Source organism: Tasmannia lanceolata, unplaced genomic scaffold, assembly GCF_043159265.1.
Source record: "Tasmannia lanceolata isolate RefF3 unplaced genomic scaffold, GAP_Taslan_0.1 ptg000013l, whole genome shotgun sequence".
In the NCBI taxonomy this organism is placed as follows: domain Eukaryota; kingdom Viridiplantae; phylum Streptophyta; class Magnoliopsida; order Canellales; family Winteraceae; genus Tasmannia; species Tasmannia lanceolata.
Window position 1 is genome coordinate 47815743 of NW_027518690.1, and position 24285 is coordinate 47840027.

At 37.3% G+C, this 24285-nt stretch overlaps 1 protein-coding gene across 1 annotated transcript; it reads right to left on the minus strand.

Moving 5' to 3' along the window:
• Window positions 1-133: 133 nt before the first annotated feature.
• On the minus strand, window positions 134-22919 carry LOC143890376 (clathrin heavy chain 2-like). Its single transcript, XM_077395023.1, has 30 exons — window positions 22619-22919; window positions 21279-21483; window positions 19361-19449; window positions 19180-19258; window positions 18856-18983; window positions 18631-18729; window positions 18407-18515; window positions 17868-17947; window positions 17564-17791; window positions 17422-17487; window positions 12509-12625; window positions 12001-12198; window positions 10913-11029; window positions 10674-10733; window positions 10303-10389; window positions 8431-8514; window positions 8223-8357; window positions 6580-6642; window positions 6404-6508; window positions 6211-6323; window positions 5873-6125; window positions 5564-5700; window positions 5135-5413; window positions 4010-5012; window positions 3426-3911; window positions 1967-2137; window positions 1698-1883; window positions 1158-1280; window positions 953-1063; window positions 134-655 (listed from the first exon to the last, which is right to left on the minus strand). Exons 1-30 carry the CDS (start codon window positions 22661-22663, stop codon window positions 488-490), a joined length of 5124 nt encoding a protein of 1707 aa, XP_077251138.1. The 5' UTR covers window positions 22664-22919; the 3' UTR covers window positions 134-487.
• Between the last annotated feature and the right edge of the window lie 1366 nt (window positions 22920-24285).

Genomic DNA, 24285 nt, shown 5'->3' on the forward strand with positions numbered 1-24285 from the left:
GGAGAGGTCAGAGAGATGGGATCTTTGTTCTAAGGAAAGCTAATACCATTTGAGCTAACGAGATTGCCATTTGCCTGGTGAGAGTACTACCAAGGTTCTGAAATGTTTGCCGATTAAGAAACAAAGACAATCGTGAGCTCAAGCAACTCTCAAATTTACAAAAAATAAGTACAAGGGTGGTTGTATCCTTCAATAAAATGGGCTGCTATCATCCTAAGCGCCGCCTGAAATCCCAACAACTCTCTTTACCACCCCTTCTCTAAAACAAGGAACCTCACTACAAGTTTCAAAGAATATATACTACACACATACACAACAGAAACCAAAACAGTATAAAAAGGAAATGAAGAAAGTATAGCAAGACACTAGTTTTTCTCGAGGGCAAAGATGCTTCTTTTTCATAATTTTTCTGATGTATCACGACCATCTCAGCAAGAGCAAGACCCTCCTTCCTCCAAAAGAAACTGGTACAAGAAAGCCTTCAATTTTAGTATCCTCCCATTCCCATGGGTGGCATGCCATAAGCTGCCATGGGAGGCATTCCCATACCCATACCCATACCCATACCCATTGGTGGTGGGGGTTGGAACCCCCCACCCATCCCCGCAACTGGTGGCGCAGGCAAAGCAAGCGGAAGCAATTGGGCGTACATGTTCTGCAAAGTAACACCAAAACCAGATGATCAAAAAAAAATCACCACCCATTAATCTCTCCGCTAGTAAATGATATACTTTCAAACAGGCCTTTGTTTCTTTCGACATAAAATGGATGTAAAACAAATTTTACGCCCAATTTAAGTGAACAAAAGGGCGGAAAATTTGTTTTACACCCATTTTACATCAAAAGAAACAGAGCCAGAGCTAATGAAATATGTAAAAACGCAATTAGGTGGCATGATTGTGAGCATTTGAAGCATCCCTGGAAAGGTTCAGCTGGGTTTTCTTGAGCCTACCTGTTGAGCAACAAGATCCTTCTCCTCCTGCTCTTTGCTTTTCACTTCTTGCAATGCTTCAAGTCGATGTTTCACTACCTCATCTACTTTGCTTGTGTACTCACGGATGATCTGCATTAAGAAATACACAGAATAAACTGTAAAGAAACATGAAATAAAATTCTGCAAAAAAACACATCCATCCACAGGCAAACTGCCCACTCACCTGCAGGAGGTATGGGAAAGTAAAGTCGACCATGTTGTTCATCCAAGCCAACTCGAGAGCAACATCAGGCCGTATTAAATCATAGCAAGTGAATAAGCATGAAGCAAAGCACTCTTTCTTTCCCTGCACGTAAAAATATGATATACACCATGATTTCACTTACAAAACAATCAAAGAATAGTCATATTAAATGAGGTAGAAACCAACTATTCATTATTTCAAGAACGTTACAATTGAAAGCCAGTGAATTAACAATGTTGGGATGATGTTAAACTGGTATTGACTATTGCAAAGTGAGAATGACAAAAATGGATAATCATCCAACAAATTGCCATTGTGGGAATGATATAGAATAGATTAACTAATCAACCTTCAAAGTAAAAACCATGAAAAGCTACTGGAAACCCACATTAAGAATGTGTATTTAAAATATTATCATTTAATTGATTTTTATGCAAATTCCCATGTAAGATGAGGTCTTAGCTCACAAAATACTCAGGAAAAAAGAGAGATTATTAATGTAATAATGTATTCACATACCTTCTCAACGAAATAAACCAGTAATTCCTCGGAAAGCTCACGGTCACCAGACTGAGAGCAAGTCTCCATGGCATCTTTGTAGAGGTTGTCCTTTTTTGATAATGCAACCGATTGCCGCCATCTACCTGCCTTTTTGTATATGTAGGCCGCAATCCTTCGCATTTCGAGAAGTTCATGTTTCTCAACCTGATCATACGAGTTTTGAGGTTCCCATAAGTGAATGACCATGAGGAGAGAGAGAAAAGAAAATGAAGGAAAGAAAGACATACTTTTTGTGCAAGTCCGATTTGATCAAAGTTATCATGCATGTCAATAGATTCACGCAGTCTGTCATAGTCCTCCTCTTCAATGTAGATTCCATTCAGAGCCTCATTCACAGCAGCCACATTGTTGCTCTGTACTGCCACCATGTATGGCTTCACAAGATGCAAGTGCCCAGCCTGAAATATCCCATGAATACCAAGACATAATAAACTTATAAAGGTTTCAGCGAAAATTGTATTCCAACAGGAGCCACAGAAAATAGAAAAACGATGCCAAACCATAAGTTGCCTCCACTTCACAACGTAAACCTTATTTCCAACTTGTTTAAAATTCATAAGGGGGTATTATGTCCTTTACATCTCAATTCTAACTTCACATACGTGAGCGGACGCTATCTTTGCAAAAAGAATGATAGATCAATTTATTAAGTGCAATCAGGTTATGTGAGCATAATTAGAAACATTGAGAACAATACGTTAATCTGTATGGTAATTTCCGTATGTTTAATCAACGGTAAGCAAGACCAAGTTATCAACAAGGTTTTAAATTCCAGTTTCGATCACCAAAAAATGGAAATATTTCGGTTTTGGACAGAAATTTCGGTGGACATCCTTTAAAATCAAGGGAATGTATGAAAACATATGCAAATGATAGAATTTTAAGATAAAATGATAGAAAAAACACAAATACACACTTAGAAACCTTCACATAACCAAGACAGTCATCCATTTTAATAACATCAAAAACCTAGTAACATAAAGCGCAGCACATACCACATTTCACAAGGTGATTCATATAAACATGTATACATGTACATACACCACATTTCACATGCAATTCATATGAATATAATTATGTAAAGGGAAGTGATATATCCGCCCCTTTTGACTACTTGGGACACCCAGCAGCAGTGTATCAATGACTGCAGAGGGACTGCAGGGGGGCTGATGTACTTCACGTCGTAAGGATTCAATGGGGCTGATTGCCACGTACACTGTTGCTGGGTGTCCCAAGTAGTCAAAAGGGGCGGATATATCACTTCCCTTGTGTAAAACATACTAATATAGTATACCACTATTCTACTTACGATTTTGACTTGATATGCACTTCGTTTTGGTATCGTTTCGGCGGGGATGGAAATGGAAACATTTCGGTCGTCTTGTGTCCATTTCGGTAAAAATTTAAAACCATGATTATCAACACATTTTTAAGCATTTAATTAGTTCCATCTAAATGAAGCAAGAAAAGCTCCCCACAGCTGCCACAGGTATTTGGTGATCAAAGGTACTTGAATTTGAGTGGAACATTGACTAAAATGTACTCCTCAAAGTTTAATTCTACACACTGTGTGAGTGTTTTTTTTTATAAGACCCCCAAGCAAACATGTACTTGGTCAAATGAAAAACAATATAAAAAAATACTGAATAGATCAAACCTAAATATAAAGGGGATAAAAATATGCACCTTGCGCATTATGTCAACTATACGAGTGTGGTCCACTTTAAGTGCAAGAACGTTAAGGAGATCGTTGATGAGGTCAGGGTGCTCTTGCAAGTAGAAGTGCACTGCCTTGTAATATAGTTCCACATTAGCAACCTTAACAGCAACATCCTTAAACTGCATATGATCCCATGCTTCAGGAGAATGGTTCATAATAGTGGTGGCGGCATTGTCAAACTCATCATATTGAATATATAGGTAAGTAAGCTCCTTCCAATGCTGTTGCTCATCACAAACACGGATAAGCTTTGGAATATTGAGGCGTGTGGAAAACAACTTGATGTGCTCCATGAGCTTCTCTGTACGGTATCTTGCATACAATATCCCCAATTCTGTAAAGATGCCCATGTGTGCCCGTTCCAGTCCCAAACCACTCTCCATAAGGGAGATTAGTTCATCAAAGCACCCTCTGTTTTGATAATAATCACTAACTTCCTCCAGGTCATCCACCTGAAATGAACATGCAGTAAAAGGTAAAACAGGTCTCTCTCAAGCGATAAAAAGAAATTTCAAGCAGCCTAGGCAGTAAAAAATGGAGTTTTCAGTACCTGTACAATGATGTTAAGGCCACATATTTGAGCTAAACGGAACTCCTCAGCATCAACACAAGCAAAGCAGACTTCCTTCCATGTCTTGGAGCTGTTGGCTTTGCGAGCTGCGTCGACCGCACCTTGGAACTGTCTCAATTTCACAAGAGTACTTGCAAGTTTTGCCCAGTTTGAAATAAATGTAAATATGATCTTTGCAGCTTCATAAAGGGCTTCGTCATAGAGTCGGTCACCCACAGTTTGAAGATTAGCAACATTTGGTGAGAGAATAAAATCTTCAATTTCAGCAAGCCTATCAATCTTGGCATATGCATATATGAGCTCACTATCTACCTTGGGTTCTTTAGTTTTTTGCCTAACCATAATCAAGTACTTGACTAAGTCATGGTATACATTTGCTTCCTCGGCTGCTCTAATTACATCTAAGTATTGAGTGGCATCATCTGCACGGATAAATGACTCTATTGCGTCACTTACTAGTCCTTCCCTGAGTTGCGCTTTTGCCACCTGGCTCCATACGGAATCCTCTTCGATTCTATACGCAAACTCAACTGCACGCTCAATGCTTTGGATATTATCCAAAAGTACATTCACTGCTTGCACATTCAAGTTGAACTTTTTGAATATGGCAAATGCCTCTTCATAAAGCTCTCCCTCGACGGCAATCTCACCAACTGCGGGTCCATCAAAATTGTCAAGTCTATTAACGTAGTCCATGACCCTTGACTTGTCTGCTCTAATAGCCGTAAGGATCAGCAGATTTTGCAGGTTGGAGTTGCCACTGAAAGCAGAATTTTGGAGTACAATCTTCTCAAGAAGCTCAATCAGCTCATGTGGAAGATCGGCGGTCATAAATGCTTTTACCGTAGCAGATACTTGCTCTGGGCTCTTGCTTTCAGGTAAAGCTGTTGATACGACTTGATCAATAAGTTGTCGCCGATATTCATTCTCAGGATTGAGAACTTTTTCCCACAAGTCTGCGTCCATCCTCTCCACAACATATCTGAAAAGGGTCAAAATGTTGAAAATGTTCAAGATTCTTTGATTGAAAAATATCGTTCTGCAACAATAATTACCAACCAGCCCTGCATAAGTAGGGACAATCAACCTAGAAAAGGAACATACCTAGCCTGAAGTTTGAAAAGAGAATTTTTATTGGTGACATTGATAAGTTCATCATCACACTGGCCTCGTCTGTAAGCAACGACTGCAAGAGTGGGGTCCCTCTTCTCACAGTACTTTCCGACAACGCGTGAGTCGTAGTATGGATTTGTGGTAAGGAAGTGCTCTGGGTTGTTATTGCTTTCAATGACGATCTTGCCAAGAGCATTATGAACGTGAACATCTTGGCTCCCCTCACTCACTAGATGTTCTAAGAACTGCGTGAGCAAACGTAGACGATTCCTACAATCAATGAAATAGAGTCAAATCCTAGACTATTTGCAAATACACACATCCACGATGCACAGACACATGCATGTGAATTTCAACTGCATGAATGCATACGGACACAGAAATGAATGAAGTGTGGATGCACACAGACACAGAAAATACCTCTTCTCACACTCATCAACCAGAGGCTCGACGGGAAGAAGAGAGCGGACAGAAAGAATAAGGCCTTTAATGAAATCTTCAGGGCATTCATCATCTAGTAGTTGCCCGACAACTAAAGGTGCATTACTTGGATTAACCTGTAAAGCCAATATATGAGAAAACCAACTCCAAGAAATATTTTTACCAAAAAGTATTCATTAAAAATCAGCATGCAAGTGTTGATTACACAAGCAAAGTAAGCACTGCAGTTTCCTAAAATTAACAAAAAACACAAATACTATATGAGAACAACATTGTAAAGGGGCTTACTTTCTGGACATAACCTTCAATATACCGCAGCATATTGTTCGAGTACAAATAGTGGGTCAGATCTGGTACAAATCCAAAACGATCACAGACATTTATTAAGGGGCGTGCATCTGGAAGTTTGGCTTCCATCAAAAAGTTCTTTGTTTTCTCAGGGTCATAGAAATTTGATTCTCTTGTTACACGCTCAACTTCTTTAATTTGGCCAGTTTTAGATGCTGCCTCTATGTATTTGAAATGTATATCAGGATCCTCGCTGCAAGTGCATATAAAAATGGCATCGGAAGGTTGCAAAGGGCGGGCATAAAAATTTCTGCAACCAGAAAAAAGAAAAGAAATACCTGGAGCTCAATAATGAACCTAAGAAGAAGTAAAGTCCTTCATAGGACTTAAACTGTTCAAAGAGTTTGATGCATGCATCCATCCCTAACTGGTCTGAATATTCTTTTGCAGCCTGTCATAAATAGAAAGCAATAAAGTACCAACAAATTGAATGCTTAGAACAGATAACAATGCGACAATAGGAACACTTACCTGAACAATTATCTGAAGATTCCCTCTCAGATTAACCAGTAGAAGATCTTTCATGCATTCCAGTGCCCACTCTCTAGAAAGGGTTCCAAAGAACTCCACAAGCGACTGGAGGGAGAAATCATAAATTGCAGTCCACAAAAATTGTCAAATGAGAAAAGAATGTAAGATTTACAAACCTGTGGCTCAATGGCATGAGTGTTCACAATTACACGCTTGATATCTGGCAGCTCGGTGTAGTGCTGCACAAAGTCACAAACTCAAGTTACATGTAATTAACATGTCGCAAGTGATGAATTTTCTAGTAAAGTGGGTAACGTCCAGCTTTCTTTTAGAACAACCCACGAATTAGTTAGACTGGATAAGATTTTTTCTACTGCTTGAAGAAAAGAAACATTCAGGTCATTAAGCAATTATAATATGACCGTATTTTCAGGAAAAAATATATTAAGATAGATCAGCAGTATCAGAATAAACGCTTAAAACCCACAAGTGGATTCAATAGAACACAAAATGCTAGCTGAACATTATCGAAAGAAACCCCGTTGAACGTGTAAATAGGGCAATGTCACTTTTCACATGTAAACATCGGTTGACGGGAGGTGCAGACAAATCATACAAATATATTAGATTAAAAATTATTTTGTAAAAACATATATCTAAATTGTTTAAAAAAACAACTAAACACAAACAGATATCTTGCAAAGTATTGTAAGCATAAACCTAAGGGAATTGCTAGCGTCCATCGCAAAAGACATTTCGCAGAACGTCTGTTGCATGTGAGAGCAGCTACATAGGCTCACTTTCCAACAGATTTTGTCATTATTCATGAGGTGGCTGTGGCTGCTCTCACATGCAACAGACGTTCCGTGAAATGCCTTTTGCGATGGACGCTAGCAATTGCCTAAACCTAATAGACAAAAATAACAAAAAAGGTAAACCAGGCTTTTCCAAGTTCTGGTATTCCCAAAATGTAAGAAGGGAAAGCCAATCCCTCTATATAACCATGAAATGTAATTAGCTTCATTCACCAATGGATAAGGAGAAACAATCTCGCCCAAAAAAAAGACCTTAAAGAACAACCTGACAGAAAACAGACATTGGGTATCCCTCAACAAAATTATCGATAAATGGAATAAAAATGTAGACCTCTTCTAATGGCAAAGGGAAAAGTCAATCCCTCTATAAAAATCATGAAATATGATTAACTTTTCTTAACCAAAAGACAACTTAAAGAAAGACCCACAGAAAACCGACATCGGGTATACCTCGACAAAATTATCAACTTATGGAATAAGTAGACATCTTTTAATGGCGAACGTAATGATATAAGACTTTCAAACTCGTCATCCTCCACATAACAAAACCCACCTACTCACTACGCCCTCCAACCCATTCTCTCATAAGAATCATTCAGAAAAACCCGCTTTATATGGGGGAAAAACCTATAAAGACTCGAAAAAGCATGGAAAAATGGGTCATTCAAAACAATAAATCTTCCCTAAAAAACAATTATTTATTGAGATGAGGCGTGCTGCATAGCCTAAAAGGAATGGAAATATAATAAAAACTATGTAAAAGAAAACAATTTTAACGCATTACATATTCTATCTTCTTCTGTTTCCATTTATTTCATATACCCTCTACCTGGTTTAGGGTTTTGCTTTTTTTCTCCAATTTCTTCTCTATAATATTTTCACAAACAACTAGCACCTAAATTCCTAAAAGGAATCCAGTACGGGCAATATGTACAGGAACTGCCTGACTCCATTTATGGTCCAATCTGTCGTTTAGAGAGAGAGAGAGAAGCTCATGGGTTTACCTGAAGTGCACGCATAAAAAGCCCTGCCTTCTCACAAAGTTGAGCAATCCTAGGACGGTCGTAGTGGCTGAACATCCCATTCGCCAAGATTGCGTCAGCAACATTCGGAAAGGTGACTAGATTGATCTCCAAAACCTGGATGGGCAGCGCACAGTTGGCACACAAGTAAGAAATGAGAAACCAGTCACAGCTCTGATGAAAACCTTACCTTTGTCTGAAGGTGTGCATGTTCAGGCAAGTTTGGCTTCAATACATCTAACAAAAATGCAGTTGCCTCACGTATCAAATTCCTCTGCCAAAACAAAATAAAGCCAACTTTCATCATTTGGAAATTGGAATCTGATGCAAGACACTCAAACCAAGGCCAGCTCAAAATAATTGTTCGGTCAAATAGCATTCATTAAGGAGAAGAAGAACCCTGTCAACAAAAAATTAGGAAGCGAATGTCACTGACAAACGAATTGGCTCATTGCAAAATTGGGAACCAAGGTAAAAGAATGTAATTGATAGAATACCATAAGAACAGATTGACAAAAAAGCACCAAATTAGGTCATGCTCAAAAGCACTTTAGCCTACTGCTTATACTGTCGAATAGTGGAATAGGAGGAAAGCCTAAGCTTTAGTTTTAGGCTCCAACCATTCTGAGTAGGAAAAGTGCATGCTCATACCAGAAACCACAAGAATGATTTATAAGAAAAGCAAACATTAAAAGAGAATTGTATGTGATACTGTTATCGGAAAGAATGAATGAACTTTACTAAGTACCGATGAGTTTTGAGCAAATACCAGAGAAAAGAAATATAATATCCAGCAAGCATCATGTTGAAAGGAAGAGGGCCACACATAAGAAAAAAAAACTTGGAAATCAGAAAAATGCTTCCTCCTACGGCTATTCAGCCAGCCAGCTCAATGACATCAAGCCTAACTGCAGATCTATGCTCCAATAGTTAGAGCATAAAAATGGATGTCAAGTCAAACCAGGAAGACATATGAAGGTGACAAAAGATTGAAAAGCATGGGATCGAGATTGTTTTCTTCACTGTTGCACAAACTTGTAGGTGCAATTTAATAGACAAAAAACAAAACAGGAAATTTTATATACAGAATCAGAAAAAAGGAAAAATGATCGAGCAAGGTGGTTCGCATTTTACAAATCAGAATACGCGTAACTACAAAAAATATTGTTAGTAGACTAAAGCAATTAATGGTGCAAGAACAGTTTTGAATTTTCTGAAATAACCACTAATCACCGTTTAAAACTCATAAAAATTTATAATCGGCAAACATGAACAGGTTATTTCACCCACCATGTGAAAACAGAGAGTACAGGGGCACTACAGTAACAAAATAGAGGGGAAATAAAAAGCTTAGGAAGAATGCAGAATTTTCCTAGTTCATTCAAAGAATAAGTTCTGTCTATTAAACAATGGCGCCATGGTAGCTTCATAGCTAAGAAACGAAAAATCAGTTTTTTGAAAGGTTAGAAATGAAAATTTAACTAAACATATCATAATATTTAATCAAATACTCATTCCACCCCCACCCCACTTATCTCTTATCCCGTAAACATGTAACAGATAAATAAGAATGTAATAGTAAAAAAAGATGGTTATTCCACTACAAGAAATTTTTCATAAAATCCAGTGCAGAAAAGGTAAAAATATGATGCGGATGGCATCAAAAGAAAATATAAATATTTAAAAAAAAAAAACTTGACTTGAAGCTCTATGAAGTATAGGAAGAAAAAGATACAAATGTCACAATTATAAGCATTTCATTACATTGAATGTCACTTATACTATAGAACTCGGAATGAAGATAAAAAAAAGTCTACTCTTTTGTACGAAAAGACTCTCACTCCAGAGACTCACATGAGCAATCCACATACATAATTCTCATGGGAGATGTGGAATCCCTCTAGTAGGGATCCAGCACTGTAGTTGTAGAGTCAAACAAGTATTGATTCTAAAACATGGCTAAATGGCCAGTCCTCACTAGAGAATAGCTTTAATATTTGAATGGAAAGTATTATGTTTGAAAATAAAAATAAATGAGACATGAAGAAAATCTTAGCCAAACCTGAAGGAAAAGATCTGTAATTGTGTTGTAATCAACTGGAGAACCTCCCTCCATTTGGGACATCATAAGAGCAAAATTAACAGCACCCTGCAATCCCCAGGGTCATATGAAATTGTCAATAATGTCAGGTGTAACAAAATAAAACGGAATCGGTACATCATGCCCTAACCACCAACCCTATTGAAGAAGCTCTAGCATCAGGTTGAACCTACCCATGTGACTAAACTGTAGACCATTTGTAAGGATAGAAAGTCTGTAAATGCATCAAACTTACTAGTAGAAAATATCACAAACTTTATTGCACTTAAAAGGACAGAGAAAAATAGCATATTAAGTTATTACTTAGAAAACAAAAGGCAACAAAAGAGTACCTGAGGATCAGATCTCAAAATAGTTTGCAGAAGGAACAGATAATCAGGTGTATACCCGACCTACATAAAAAAAAAACGCAAAAAATTCATCATGCAGGCTCGTACAAACAGCAAAAAGAGCATACCATACTTTCTCCGCCTTTTCAAAATGTCTAAAGACTCTAAACTACAAGCAAAAAACAAAAAAACAATATCTAAAAATGGAGGGATTGTGTGAGAAGATGCATGCATCGAATTACCTGCTTGGAATAAATAAGTATTTTGTCAAATTCCCTTCGCTCAGCAAAAGCCGCAACAACTTTGGGGGTGGCCCTTGCTTTAATGTATATTTTCAGTGCAAGATCATTGTCCACCGTCTACAAAACAACCACGTTTGAGAGGGCCAAATAGAAAAAAAATTATTGGAAAAAGTGAAATAATTTAAATAACTTTGAGATCAATAGACTTAATATTCCATATTGACACAATTGATAAAATAATATCCATCTCAAAACTATCGTCAGTACATCGAAGAAATACCAGATGGAACAAAGCAACTCTCGGTCTTTATGCTGCATGTATCCCCATAAAAATACATAATAGAATGCATTGAGTCCGTGTACAACATGTAGAAAATGGCAACCATTCATTTTGTCACGTGACACATGTCTAGCTCTTTGATCAGTTGAGTTGTGCATTGTATGAAAAATAGTTGTCCTCAGATTTTTTTTTACCAATTTCTGGAAAAATGCTTCAAACAACAATTGAATCTGCCCATACCAAAAGGATAGGCCCAAATGGTGTTGGAATGGTGGGGGCTGATAAAATCGTGGATGGAGGTTGATGCAGAATTAGGAGTGAGACTGGGATGAGCAAGGTTGGCAAGAACCTTAATACATCAACGTTATTCTATATATGTCTCATTATACTGCTGTGTAATGAAATTATAAAGGGTTAAGTGGTGTGAAATACCAATTTCAAAATTTCTAGTTTGTCACATACACGTTCACCCATTCAATGAGGAGTTTAAGTACAAAGCTCGTTATTGTGACATCTGAAGATGGTATGCAATATTTATCATCCATACCAACTTAAGTAGCAGTCTTGTATCAGAACCAAAAGCATTACCAGAGTGCTTCGAGCCTGCTTCAACCCTTGGTCAATATAAGAAGCTATTAAATAAAATTAAATAGAATTCAAAATTACAGAATAAAATGAAGAACCACATAAGCATTCCTTGTACACAATTTACTAAAGGGAGAATATAAAAAATAAGAGGCTCTATTAAGATAATAGAACATTAAGTTTAACTGCTTGTATAAGACGATGTGGGAAAACTGAATAGCACCTTGACAAGATCACCCAGCTCCTCGCTACATTCAAGCTTATCCTCGGCAAGCCAATTTTCCAGAAGATTCTTTTTATTCTGGTTCACAACCAAGCGAGACAACTCAAGAGATTCAAATGCATTAAGCTTTCCCTTTGTGAGCAGTGTCCCAAAGTACTGCAATAGTGGGGGTGTTTGTCCAGCTAGCACAGGAACACTCTACATCAGAAACAGAAACAATACGAACAGATTCAGAAAACATCCGCAAAACCATACTAAATAATAGTGGACAAAGACGGCCTATGAATGACAAGCTAAGAATCCGAATTAAAAAGCTGAAGCTTCTAAAGCTTCAAAAGATAATTTCTTTACAAATTGAAAACTCAATCTTCACAAAAATTATGGTTAATAGATAATGCATGACCACCGACATAAATCGCCAGATTTTTTATAAAAAAATGAAATCTAAGTATAAAAAGAAACTAGAGTAAAATTATTTCTAATATCAGCATCAGAACCCAATTAGTACCTGAAACTTGGCTACAGTATCTGGAGTGCGAAGAATTCCTTGTGGAGATTCAGCGGCAAGTTCGGCAGCCTCCTTGTATTTTGTTTGAGAAAATAACTCTTGGAATCGTTGAACAACCTGTCAAATGAAAAAAGTCCATAAGTAACTCTTGTTTACACTTCTTCTCTTGACAGATGCCAAAACTAAAACATGGCGAACATAAGAATATCATTTCACTTGTATCAATGTAGACTAAATGGAATCAACAATAACATGAGACTGAGTTCAAAGGTCTTCAAATGGACATGTTGAAGGATTCAATTGCTTGTGTTCAATATGACATGGAGTTCAAGCTCTTCAGACCGTCTTGTAGTTGGATCAGTTGGTCACACTAGAGTACAGGTTGATAAATATAAAAAAATGCCATGCTCATCAGTTACGCATGCAAATCATCAGGTAAACATTCACTCGCAATCTATTACAGACTGAGGTATCCCTGGTGTTAATATAACTTGCCATTTGTTTCCAATTAATCATAGGTATACCTAGTTGTAAGATGTCAAAAGGGGGCATGAGGTATACCAAGACTGAAGGAAGATGTTCCATTTATCAGAATTTATGAGGATGGAAACATAGCATAAGGAACAATGGCGCAAGGATAGAAAACAAACTAATGAAGTTAAAGAGTTTCAAACGAAAAAACAACCTGCTGTAGTATTATCAAAACAATATTCACACTTGTCAAGAATTGACACAATCATTCAGAACTTCCAATTCTGAAATTTAATGTGTCATATCACGAGTTGATATGTTGAAGAACGTATTATTAACAATGATTGGTTCAAGGATAAAGTTTCCAACTAACTTGATTCTACATTGTTAACTTACCACCTTCTCCAAAAGCTTAAGCTATTAGAGAAAGGTGTTTTTAATCTTTTATACTTTAACACTCCCCCTCACGTCTGGGCCGTGTGGCCCCTCTTTCTTTGGGTTGGCCTATATGTGGCACATGTGTGGCCCCTCTTTTTGGTTTGGCCATTGCATGTGGATTTTGCTATCAAGGAGATTTGAACCTAGGCATTTGCTCTGATACCGTGCGAAACAACCAGTTACTCCAAAAGTTTAAGCTGTTAAAGAAAGGTGTTTCTAATCTTTTATACTTTAACATACATAAACATGTGAAAAAAGAATTGAATGGCCAAGATATGCACATATATACCCTTCAGATAGAATCACCGAAGATTCTTATGCCTAATATCTAAATGGTAATCGGATCAAAGGAAGCACCCAGTATTAGTACAGCAATTAAGAATGCATCTTAGACATTGATGGCATCAGTGAACACCTGCGTAAGAAGTACAAAAGGAAACTACAGCTAAGCAGGTAAGCAATCCAAGATCCAAATACAACAATTCTTCTGAAGGATAATATCAGCCGATGGAGAGAAGAGTAGGGAGTACTCTTTTATCTTTTCTGCGGGACAACCAGGTAAAAAAAAGCAAAAATGCATACTCCAAACCACATAATTCATCAAACGGTCTCCAAAAAGCCAAAAGGTGTGTCCAAGAGTCCATATCATGTGAATAGACCACTTTCACCTCCAAAAAACTTCCCTTCCTATGGTTTCAAAAAAAAAAAAACTTCCCAGACGTAAACACCATAGATCCTTTCTATCCACTTTCTAACATTGAAACACTTCTAAACAGTTCTAAAAGAACCTAGAATGGATGGATGGAAGTCATCCTTTCCCGTGAAGGTTTGTGTATATGATTGATGAGATCATGGTTTTAAATTTCGACCGAAATCCGAAATTTCGGATTTCGGTGGAGACCGACACCGAAACAACAAAAAACCGAAACGGTCATTTATTTCAGCCGAAATTTCGGAATTTCGGTCGTTCCGAAATTTGACCCAAAAAATCTGTTATTTTTAATATTAATTTAATATTTCACCGAAATTTCGACCGAAATTAAATATTAAATAAAATATTGGTTTCTGGTTTTGTACCAGATTTCGACCGAAATTTCAAAATTTCTCGGTTCGAAACCGGTACCGAAACCGAAATTTTAAACCTTGGATGAGATCCAGGGTAGAGTGGCGGATTTCCCAATGTGTTTCCAGCATATCAAGAGAGTTTTTATTTTCTTCCCCTTGAGATTTTGCCTCTTGTTGTTTTTTATGTTCTAGTATTCGCTCTATTTTGACCTCTATCGCATGGGCCCGCCCCTTCCTTTTAATATAATTTCTTATCATTCAAAAAAAAAAGGAACCTCGAACCCTAAGAAAAAATAACAGAACTTTCATAAAAATAAATCAAATCTCCTCTAAAAGATTAACTTTAGAGCCCTAAGCTGGTTCTACTCTTAACCATAAATTTGTCCTAATTCAACCTTCCTACTTCAATTTAAACCTTCTCGGTTCAAATTAGAAACTCTAAACAAACAATCCCACCAATTTCAAAATAAAAATTTTTAAGAACCCAAACGAAATATTAAAAGAACTCAAATAAATACCACTAAAAGGAGTCTTTCTTCAAGGATCACTTTTCATTCTCCAATTTATATTTTGAAATATGGATCTGCAACGCATCAATTCCCTCGCAGCCAGAGAGTATTTGACTCTGGGTAGTTGATAATCTAACCCTAAGAGAAGGCCTTTGAATTCTAAACGAAGATTCTAAGAAACCCGATGCAACGAATAAGGTATTTGGAGTTGACCTCCATAACTTTATTCACAAATCTTCCATGTATATACTTCGAATTTTCTTTTTCGTTGATTTTCCAGAAGAGAATACTATCTTCTTGATGGAAATTCCTAGGTACATAATTAACATTGTGTTCAAAAACCTAATCTTCTTTTTGCTAGTCATGATATCTTCTTTTCGCTAGTCATGATAGGATTGGACTATCTTCCTTCATACAAGTGAATCAAGTTGCATACAAGAAAAGAGAGTACATTTCGTCGGCTACCTGACAGTGGTTTGCCAGGATCCCAACATGCTCGTTTTGATATGTGCATGGTGTTGGGATCGTGGTCTCAAATAGAGTTCTCACTGAGTACAGTTCCAGTTCGGGATGGCTACAGAAATTTCTTGTTCCCTGACCCTCCCTCTCTGGACTGTCCTATCTGATCAGCCTAAAAGCGACTACTGAAACAAAAAGAGAATTTCACAAAAATAATTCAAGTAATGCAATCCTAAACTCCATCTTGAACATTAAGCCACAAAATTAATACAAAGACTTTTCCATCATCAGCATAGTCTTCATCCCTTTCCACAAATGCATCGAGGGTGTCTTCATCGTACATTGGCTCATCAAAATTTTCTTGTAAATCCACATGTTCATTGTGATATTCATCAATATTGGAATCCCCATAAATCTTCAAATTAGCTGTCTCTTCTAGATATTCATCATAGTCCAAATTATCAATGCCTCTGAAAATTCTTCAGAACATTTTTCATTTTTATTAGTACTTTGGGAAGTGGAGCTCTTCTTCATTGTCGAAAGCTTTGTCTTCCACTCTGCCATATTCAGTTTGGTTTCCAAAACCTCGATCAAGTTGGTTTCTTCCAATTCAGACCCTATTACTACCTCATGGTAGAGTTGTGACCGTACTTAGCCCGGATGCAAGAGCTGAATATCTCATTTACCCCCGATTCATCTATCTCACCACGACAAGGCCTGAATTGCATCATAGTTTGAATTGAAACGTCCTCTAGCTCCACCATAATTCCTAAAACATTGATTCCTTGTGGCCATGGAAACTAGAAGCAAGTCTCAAATTATACTTGCACTGATACCAGATTAGCGTGGGAAGTATGAAGGAAATCACAACCAGATGAGCAGTAAAAAATCCGAACAAAATAATTGCTTACATATAGAGAATATCAATTGATGGAGAGAACAAGAGGATTAAGTGTTGATGTATGCATGAAAACCAGTAACAAATGTAAGCGTAAGTTGCACAGACTTCATTTTTCATAATTTATTAATATGTTCCAAAAAAGAGTATTTTGCATCATATAAAGATTCCTTTGACTACCAAAGCACTTTCACTCCCAGACATAAATACCATATACTTTCCTATCCAGTATACAACATTAAAACACTTCTATAAGAGTCCTAAAATAAGCTATAGTGTTGTACTTTCTAAGAAACTAAACGAATCTGCTCTGGTAAATGTAACTTTCCATCTTAAACTGGTTCTAACTGTAAACTAATCCCTATTCAACCATAATGTTAACCTTCTCAATTAAAAGCAGAAACTCTAGAAGCTTCAAACAGCCTCACCTGCTTCAATAATAGGGACATTCTAAAACACAAAAAAATCTGAAATTTCAAATAAAAATTACCAAAAAAAAATACTCTTTCTTCAAAGATCATCCTTCTCCAATTTCTGTTTCGAAGGGCTATGGATATGCACTTCATAATGTTTCCAATTGATTTGGATTTCGTAAAGTGTTGGATACATGCAAAAAAAACTGAATGAGCAAGATACGCAAATGCCAAATTACTTAAGATAAAAATCAGTAAAGATTCTTATACCTAAAAAATCCAATCCAGGAAGTGCCTGATACGAGTACCGCACCTAGTTATATATCCTTCCTAATGATGGAATCAGTGAATTCCACTCAAATGAATGAATATCTAAAGTTCTACAACACTGAAGGACCCAGCAGCTTGATTCAGATATAGTCCAAAGAAGAAGATGCCTCATCTTGACTCAACGAATTACAACCATATTTCATATACTCTTACAAATGCCCATCAAATTTAAGGAATGTTTGTTCTTGGAGTAATTCAGCAGAAGAATGATTACTATATGCTAAAAGATTCAAAGAGATCTGACGTGCATAGAAAATATTCAAGCAATTATGCACCCAGTACAGAGTGTTTGTGGTGGTGGGTGCGTGGGGGCATTGGTCAAAAGCTCACCAAATTTTCAGCTCCTGGAAGATTTCCCCTCTTTGCAAGGCTAACAGCCAGTTCCAAATTGTTTAGCTGTAAAATACCCACACGTCAAAAATCAGTCTGCGCCAAAATTTGCTTCAAGAGACAGATGCATTCAATCGCATACCTGACCGCTAACAAAAGGAACAATGGTTGCTTCATTGATAGTAGCAAGTAAAACTTGTCCTCGCCTATTGACAGCATAGAATCCCCCCACTGATGAAGCTTCTGCAGTCAAAAATATGGGATCTGGGCTAATTCGATTTCGGTAAACTGCAGTACCAGTCTCAAGGTCATAAACAAACAAAAGACCGAGCTTTGTGATCACATATATCAGACTGTACTTGTGTGATATCTGCACAAAAATGAATTCGAAATCAACACTTGTTTGATGATAGCTTCAGCAGAAGATACAGAACTAAATAGTTTACCTGCATTGACACCGGAAAGTCATCAGCAAAATCTGGAGGGAAGAAAAGGTCTGCTTGCTTCTTTGAAAAGCTCGGTTTTCCTAATGAGGCCATCTTGCAAATTGGTCAATGACATACAGGGCAGTAAAAAAAAAAGTGAAAGTCAACTCAAAGAAACAACAAATTTCAATTCATGCTTATAGTTATCATCATGCCCTACAAGTCTAGTTTTTAAAATCTAAAAAATATATATAATTACAATATATTATTCGAAAATAAGTTAAATAATTCATTTCCTGGTAGGTATTTTATGGTTGAGAAAACAAAACATTTATCCTACCAGGTTAATAAAACCCATGAGTGGGCGAGTGTCATCACAACATTTCAGCCACTACACCAATGAGTGGTTTCACAAAAGCCATTAGGAGCAACTTTCGACAAATTAGTGATTTAAGACATAAAGCTTACATGGGCCCATAGAAAATACATGGAAACAAATGAAATAAAAATTGGGAATCCAATACAGAGAGCAGAAAGGGAATATGAATGCCGAAGCGGACCTGGCTGGGCACCAAGCTCAATGACATGCAATTTGGAAATAATTTGGCCAGCGTTCATGGTTTTTGATGCAAAGCAAATAAGAGTAGAAGGATTTTCATTTCCGGCAACCTGCATGGAGACAAGTGGTGGTAAATGATTTCAAGAGCACACAATAGCAAGGATCAAGCAATAGGAAGGGGTTCACAGATCTCTGATTTTGAATAATAGAAACAGCAATACTCACTTTAAACAAAGCAAATGATGCTGCATGTGCTTCTAGAGCTTGACTACGTTGCTGATCCACAGAAAACAGCTGCATGTTCCCCTTGACAAGTTGAGGCCTCTAAACATAAAAACAACACATGAAACGCTCGTAAGTGTTACATCAACAGAAAACCTAATCTGAAAGAAATAACTAAAATACCAGAATGCAGAGATTTAAATTTGAAGAAGATAATAATGGGCATACCTCAGGTGCACCAGGAGCAATGCCAATTAAAACAAGCCATTTCTCAGAAGGATCGCAGCGGTAGTTGATTATTTGATTGTTAGACAAATTTGCTGTTCTCTCAAACATTTTTACAGGCTCTGAATCACCTGCAAGGAAGATAGAGTAGCATAAATCATAGCCTCCTTGTACAGAAAAATACTCGACCAATTTCTAGAAGAAAAACGTACAATTCGTTTCTCAGTAGCACTAACACTGAAGGCCGTAAGAATAAACAAAGGGCATGTGCAGCAAGCACGTGACATGGAAGTAAAGCAATTCACAGATAACACCTTTCCAACTTACCTTCTATGGACCAATGGTATACCGATGTCTGTGTAACTAATCCCAACAACTTCGGAGTGATCCATTTCCAAAACACAACCTATAGATATCACTTAACTACATTCAGTACGAAAATGTAACTGGAAAAAAAAAAAAGTTTAAGGGGACTACAATGTGACTGGAAAAATAGCCATAGAGTTACCTGCTCAGGCATCTGATAAGATTTCATTTTGAGCTTCATCTCAATATTGAATATTTGGAGATGGTCCTGAGTAGTTCCCGCAAGTTGAGCTTCAATTTGAGCAGAGAATCTTCAGTCAGACACTAAAGTGCAATATAAAAATCCTCTAGAATATAAAGTATCACGTGAACTTCAGAAATTCATGCAACACTCCAGCTAGGACAGGTGATTGCTTTGCAACATTTTTGAAAATAAAAGAAAGTAAAAAAATGTGGGATTAAGGCCAGAAGAAACTACGTTTATTTTTGTTAAAGCACAGAAATGATTAATTATATCATAAAAAAAGAGAAATCAGAACCATCAGAAGTAAACAAATGCGCAGTCAGGCCAAACCTGAAACCAAGATAACCAATCCTAAGAAGATTCTCCCCTTTTATGCAAATATTGCTCCGACATTAGTGTGGGTTATCAAATTTCTAACGCTGCTCTCTTGAATTGTCTGTTACATGCTCTAAAGGAAATCTGAATCTTGTACTATAGATCCAATTTTAGAGTGAATTATCGACTTGCTACTCCTGCTCCCTTGAATTGCTTGGCACATGCTCTAGGGGAAAACCTGAATGGTTCATAAGCCATAAATTGACTCTGCAGTCAAGGAACTCAACCAATTCTTGCACTAGCAACTTCCTAAATAATAACCTACAAATACATTCCTGCTAGCCAATCCCATGTCAAACTATATGAATGCACTTCATTAATAATAGCCCTTAAAACACATTCTACATCACCCAACTTCTTCCTTTGTACCTATGATTTGTGGACACGGACACGAGTGTCGCGTGTCAACACGGACACGAGTGTCGCGTGTCAACACGGACACGGAGTGTCGGACACAGCAAACCCCCAAACTTTAGAAACAGGGACACAGGGTAAAATAGAAAGTATATGTAATCATGATTTGTGAATGTGGATTTGTGTGTCCAGTTTCAACATGGATACGAGGTATCTAAATGAGGTAAACACAATATCCAATAAAAAACAGAATATCACACTTGACATGGCACAAAAACATGTCCACACACCTACATTAAGTCTAACACTTCCAGCAATACAAGTAAAAGTGTCCAAAGGAGTGTCGACGCGTGTGGACACGGGTGTCGTGTCAGACACATGAGTCGGCAATAAATTTGAAGTGTCGGCCAAATCATAGCTTTGTACAAGGTCAGATTTTTTTTATCCGAATAGCAACCATAAATCTGTCACAAATTCCTTTGAGAACACCTTGATTGGATGATCCTAGGCCCTAGATCTATTAAGCCTCGTTTAGAATTCCACCAAGAAAGGCTAAACCATTGGTTTTGGAATCATTTATCTTACATGTGGGGGATCCGCTCAGAATTGAACCAAGATCATGTTGGTCGCCTCGGATGCTCTACAAGATCAACAGTCTGGATTTCACATACATGTCCCCTGTGGGACTCACGACATGCCTTTTGGCATTGATTGTGAAAGTAACTTTCTGCCACAATAATTCTCATTTTGAAATAGCCTACTAGGTTAGTCAGTGAAAACGATGTATTGGAGCAATTAGATATTAGACACCCTAGATTGAAGATTAACTACCATCTTTCATTTCAAAACATTAAAGAGAGGAAAATCTAGGACTTCCCAATTTTGGCAAAAATCAACATTCAAGATCGAATGAGAGACAGTCATGGCATACCAAAATTGCATTAAAAGAACCATCAAGTATCATAATAAAATTGTATCTCAACTTCCACTTAGATAAAATATGAAGGTATAATGGCTTCTCAGGGTTTAAAAAGTGCAATAAGGGCATGAAAACTCACTGAAACTATCCATTTTAGGGAAGAATGTGTGATTATGGCATGACAAGCGCTTTCAGAATTAAAAATCAAGAATAAGAAAATATTGCTACCTTTTAGAGCCAGGATTCTGCTATTAGGATTCATCAAAGCAGAGTCTGCAGTAATGGGCCTCCTCAATGGCTGCATGGGCATACTCATATCCACAATAATAATACTATTTTGTGGAGAAGTTTCACGCACGCATATGTACTTATCTGACTCCATCGTCACATGAGTAAAGGTGATAAACTGGGGATTGACCCCTAAGCTTGAGAGCTGCAAATAAGTCACAGAATGGAAAAAGATAAATGCCTCCAATGTGTGAAGTAGAATGGATGTGAGATAGAACTGAATAAATCTAATATTGCATCCAACAGAATTCAGAAAACATATAACTGCAAAAGGGGACAGGGAAAATAGAAACAGAGAGTGAAAGAGAGCCCTCGAGTAATGTAATTTTTTCCTTTTTTTAATAAATTTGATATCTTCGTAGAGAGAGAGAGAGAGAGAGAGAGAGAGAGATTTCTTTTTAGACAACATTCTTCCCCTCAAGTTTCTATTATCCACAACAAATGCATTTTAATGGCCAAATAAAAAAAGGCATGGTCTTGATTCCCTCTCTGTTAAATTAGATGTTTTCAAGTGACAATGCTAATCTTTTGTATCGAAAATCAAACTGATTGTACAATATGTTATTTTCGTATCCTGGCATTACAGATTCTATTCATTTAAACATTATATCTTCAGCGCCCCTAAAATGCTGATACCATTTTCTGCAATCATAGATAACAGAAAGAAAACTGCGACAGTACTATAGAAAGAAAATTGAACTTCAGTAACATAATCATGAGTAGTTCAAAGCAACGTACCAGATTGCACATAGTTCAGGAAAGCAACTATACTAAATGTGACGCTTAAATCCAGGGTTTCTATTAGTATGCCAATCAAATATAAAACCATCTATTATTCATATATTCTCATCTTTCAACAAAAAAAAATAGAACATCAGAAAAACAATTACTAAGGACAACATAAAATTCTTAGGTGCATACTAGCTGCAATTCGTGAAAAATCAAAATGATTATGATGAATGATATAGCATATAGATCTTAAGTTCCCGTCCTCTAATACGCAAAAAATGAGTTGAAGTATCCAAAAATCGCTGCAGATCTCAAGGTCAGATCCGACTACATACAATAGCAAGATCACATAAAATTAATATACGAAATTTAAACCTAAAAGTCCGAATTGAGTTCAAGGACACTCTCAGACCACAAATCAACAGAGAATAGACATAGATCAAACAGTTTTCGAATCCAACACGAACTACAACAGAAATTCGAGACAATACAACATAAATTCGAAAAAATAATAATATCAATGAAAAGAAGAAGAAGAAGAATAGACGAACCGTTAGAGCTTCTCTCATCGTGATCGGAGCGTTCGCAGCAGCCATGGTTGCAGAGATCGATATCAATTCTCGAAATCCGATGAATCGAATCGAGAAGAAACCCTCGCGAGGATTTTAAGAGCCCTAGCTAGGGTTTCTAGAAACTGAAACGAGGGAGAAACGAGAGCGATAACAGATCGGAGAAAAAGAGTATCGTCTAAGCCGTCCTCTACAACCCTCTGCAAGGGTTGAAGAACAGCACGACGTGAAGTTTATAAAAATGAAAGGAAGGAAGGAGAAGAAAAATGGACTCTTGGTATTTGTACTACATGTGGAATTTCTCATCCCCCGTCTTGGCGTCTCAAATGAAATGTGGATGCACGTAAATTCAAATGAAATTTGCCAGAAATGTGCGTGGCGGCTTTGAATAATCTAATGGAGGAGATCTGCTCTGGTAAGTATAATGCCTTGGTTTTCTATTAAAATTACGAATGTCTCCCTGTTCTAAATCCTCGTTTTCTTCGGACAGAAGCAAAAATTCTGTGTAGTGGTATTTTCGTTATTCTCTGTGCACGAGAGCGGTGTCTGCGGAATACAAATCTGGAATGTGCCATCTTGGATTCCTGCTAATAACTCAATTTCAATTGGGCAGTGATGAATTCGCACCCCTTGTAGGATAATTCGCACCCCAGCGGCGTTAAAAAAGTTAAAGTCTGCCGCATAACCTCCTTTCAAGGTGGCGCGAATTATCCTGCAGGGGGTGCGAATTTATCATTGCCCTTTCAATTTCTTTTCTTTGACAAACGGCATGAGAAGATTCTTCAAAAAACACGGCAATTGAATCTCGGGATGATCGTAGTCGTTGATTTATAGATGTTTCCATAACGAGCCATCCGGCTATAGATCTGAAGGTTAGAATCATCTTATGGAGATGGTTATCGATACATGGCCTATTTATGTTGGTGCAGTAAAAAATGGTTTTGATCGTCAATGGGTTCTACTACCTTTTCTAAAAATAGTACATGTGGAGTGGGCTGACTGTCCCGGATGGTTTTAAATTTCGTTTTCCCCTGAAATTTCACTCAAAAATCTGTTGTTTTTTTAAAATTAAATTAATATTTTACGGAAATTTCGACCGATTTTCGGCCGAAATTTTATATCAAATAAAATAGTCTTTTATTGGTTCGCCAGATTTCAGCCGAAATTTCGAAATTTCAATTTCGTGGGGTCCAAAACCAGTACCGAAACCAAAATTTTAAACTGTGGTCACGGTAACACATGCATGACCCATGTGGGACCCAAATTTGATTGTTAGGATTGTTCCCACGGTGACTGACCTCATGGTTTGGATTAGGGGTGCAACTTGGGCCAGGTTTTGCCCGACCCGCATCGACCTGACCCAGAAATAGCATGGGTCGGGTTTAGAAATCATGGGTCTTAGGCAGGGTCGGGTTTTAGTTTAAAAACCCGGCTCAATCTTGGGTAGGGTCAGGTTTAAAGAAAAAAAACCTGAAACCCGACCCGACTTATGTAGATGCACTATGACATTTTTAATTATCTCTAGAATAACATAGCAATTATTTTTCAATATATTGATATAATTGTTTTCATTGAGGTGATCATGTTTGTGATGTGGAAATATAGTTTCCTTCTTAAATTTATACACTTGATTACATAAATTTAGAGAT

Coding starts and splice junctions, on each gene's coding strand:
- LOC143890376 (XM_077395023.1), bottom strand. CDS start 22,663: ATGGCTGCTGCGAACGCTCCGATCACGATGAGAGAAGCTCTAACG. Junction 18,730..18,855: donor TTGCTCCTGGTGCACCTGAG/GTATGCCCATTA, acceptor TTTTATGTTTAG/AGGCCTCAACTTGTCAAGGG. Junction 10,390..10,673: donor TTTTGAGATCTGATCCTCAG/GTACTCTTTTGT, acceptor TGGGGATTGCAG/GGTGCTGTTAATTTTGCTCT.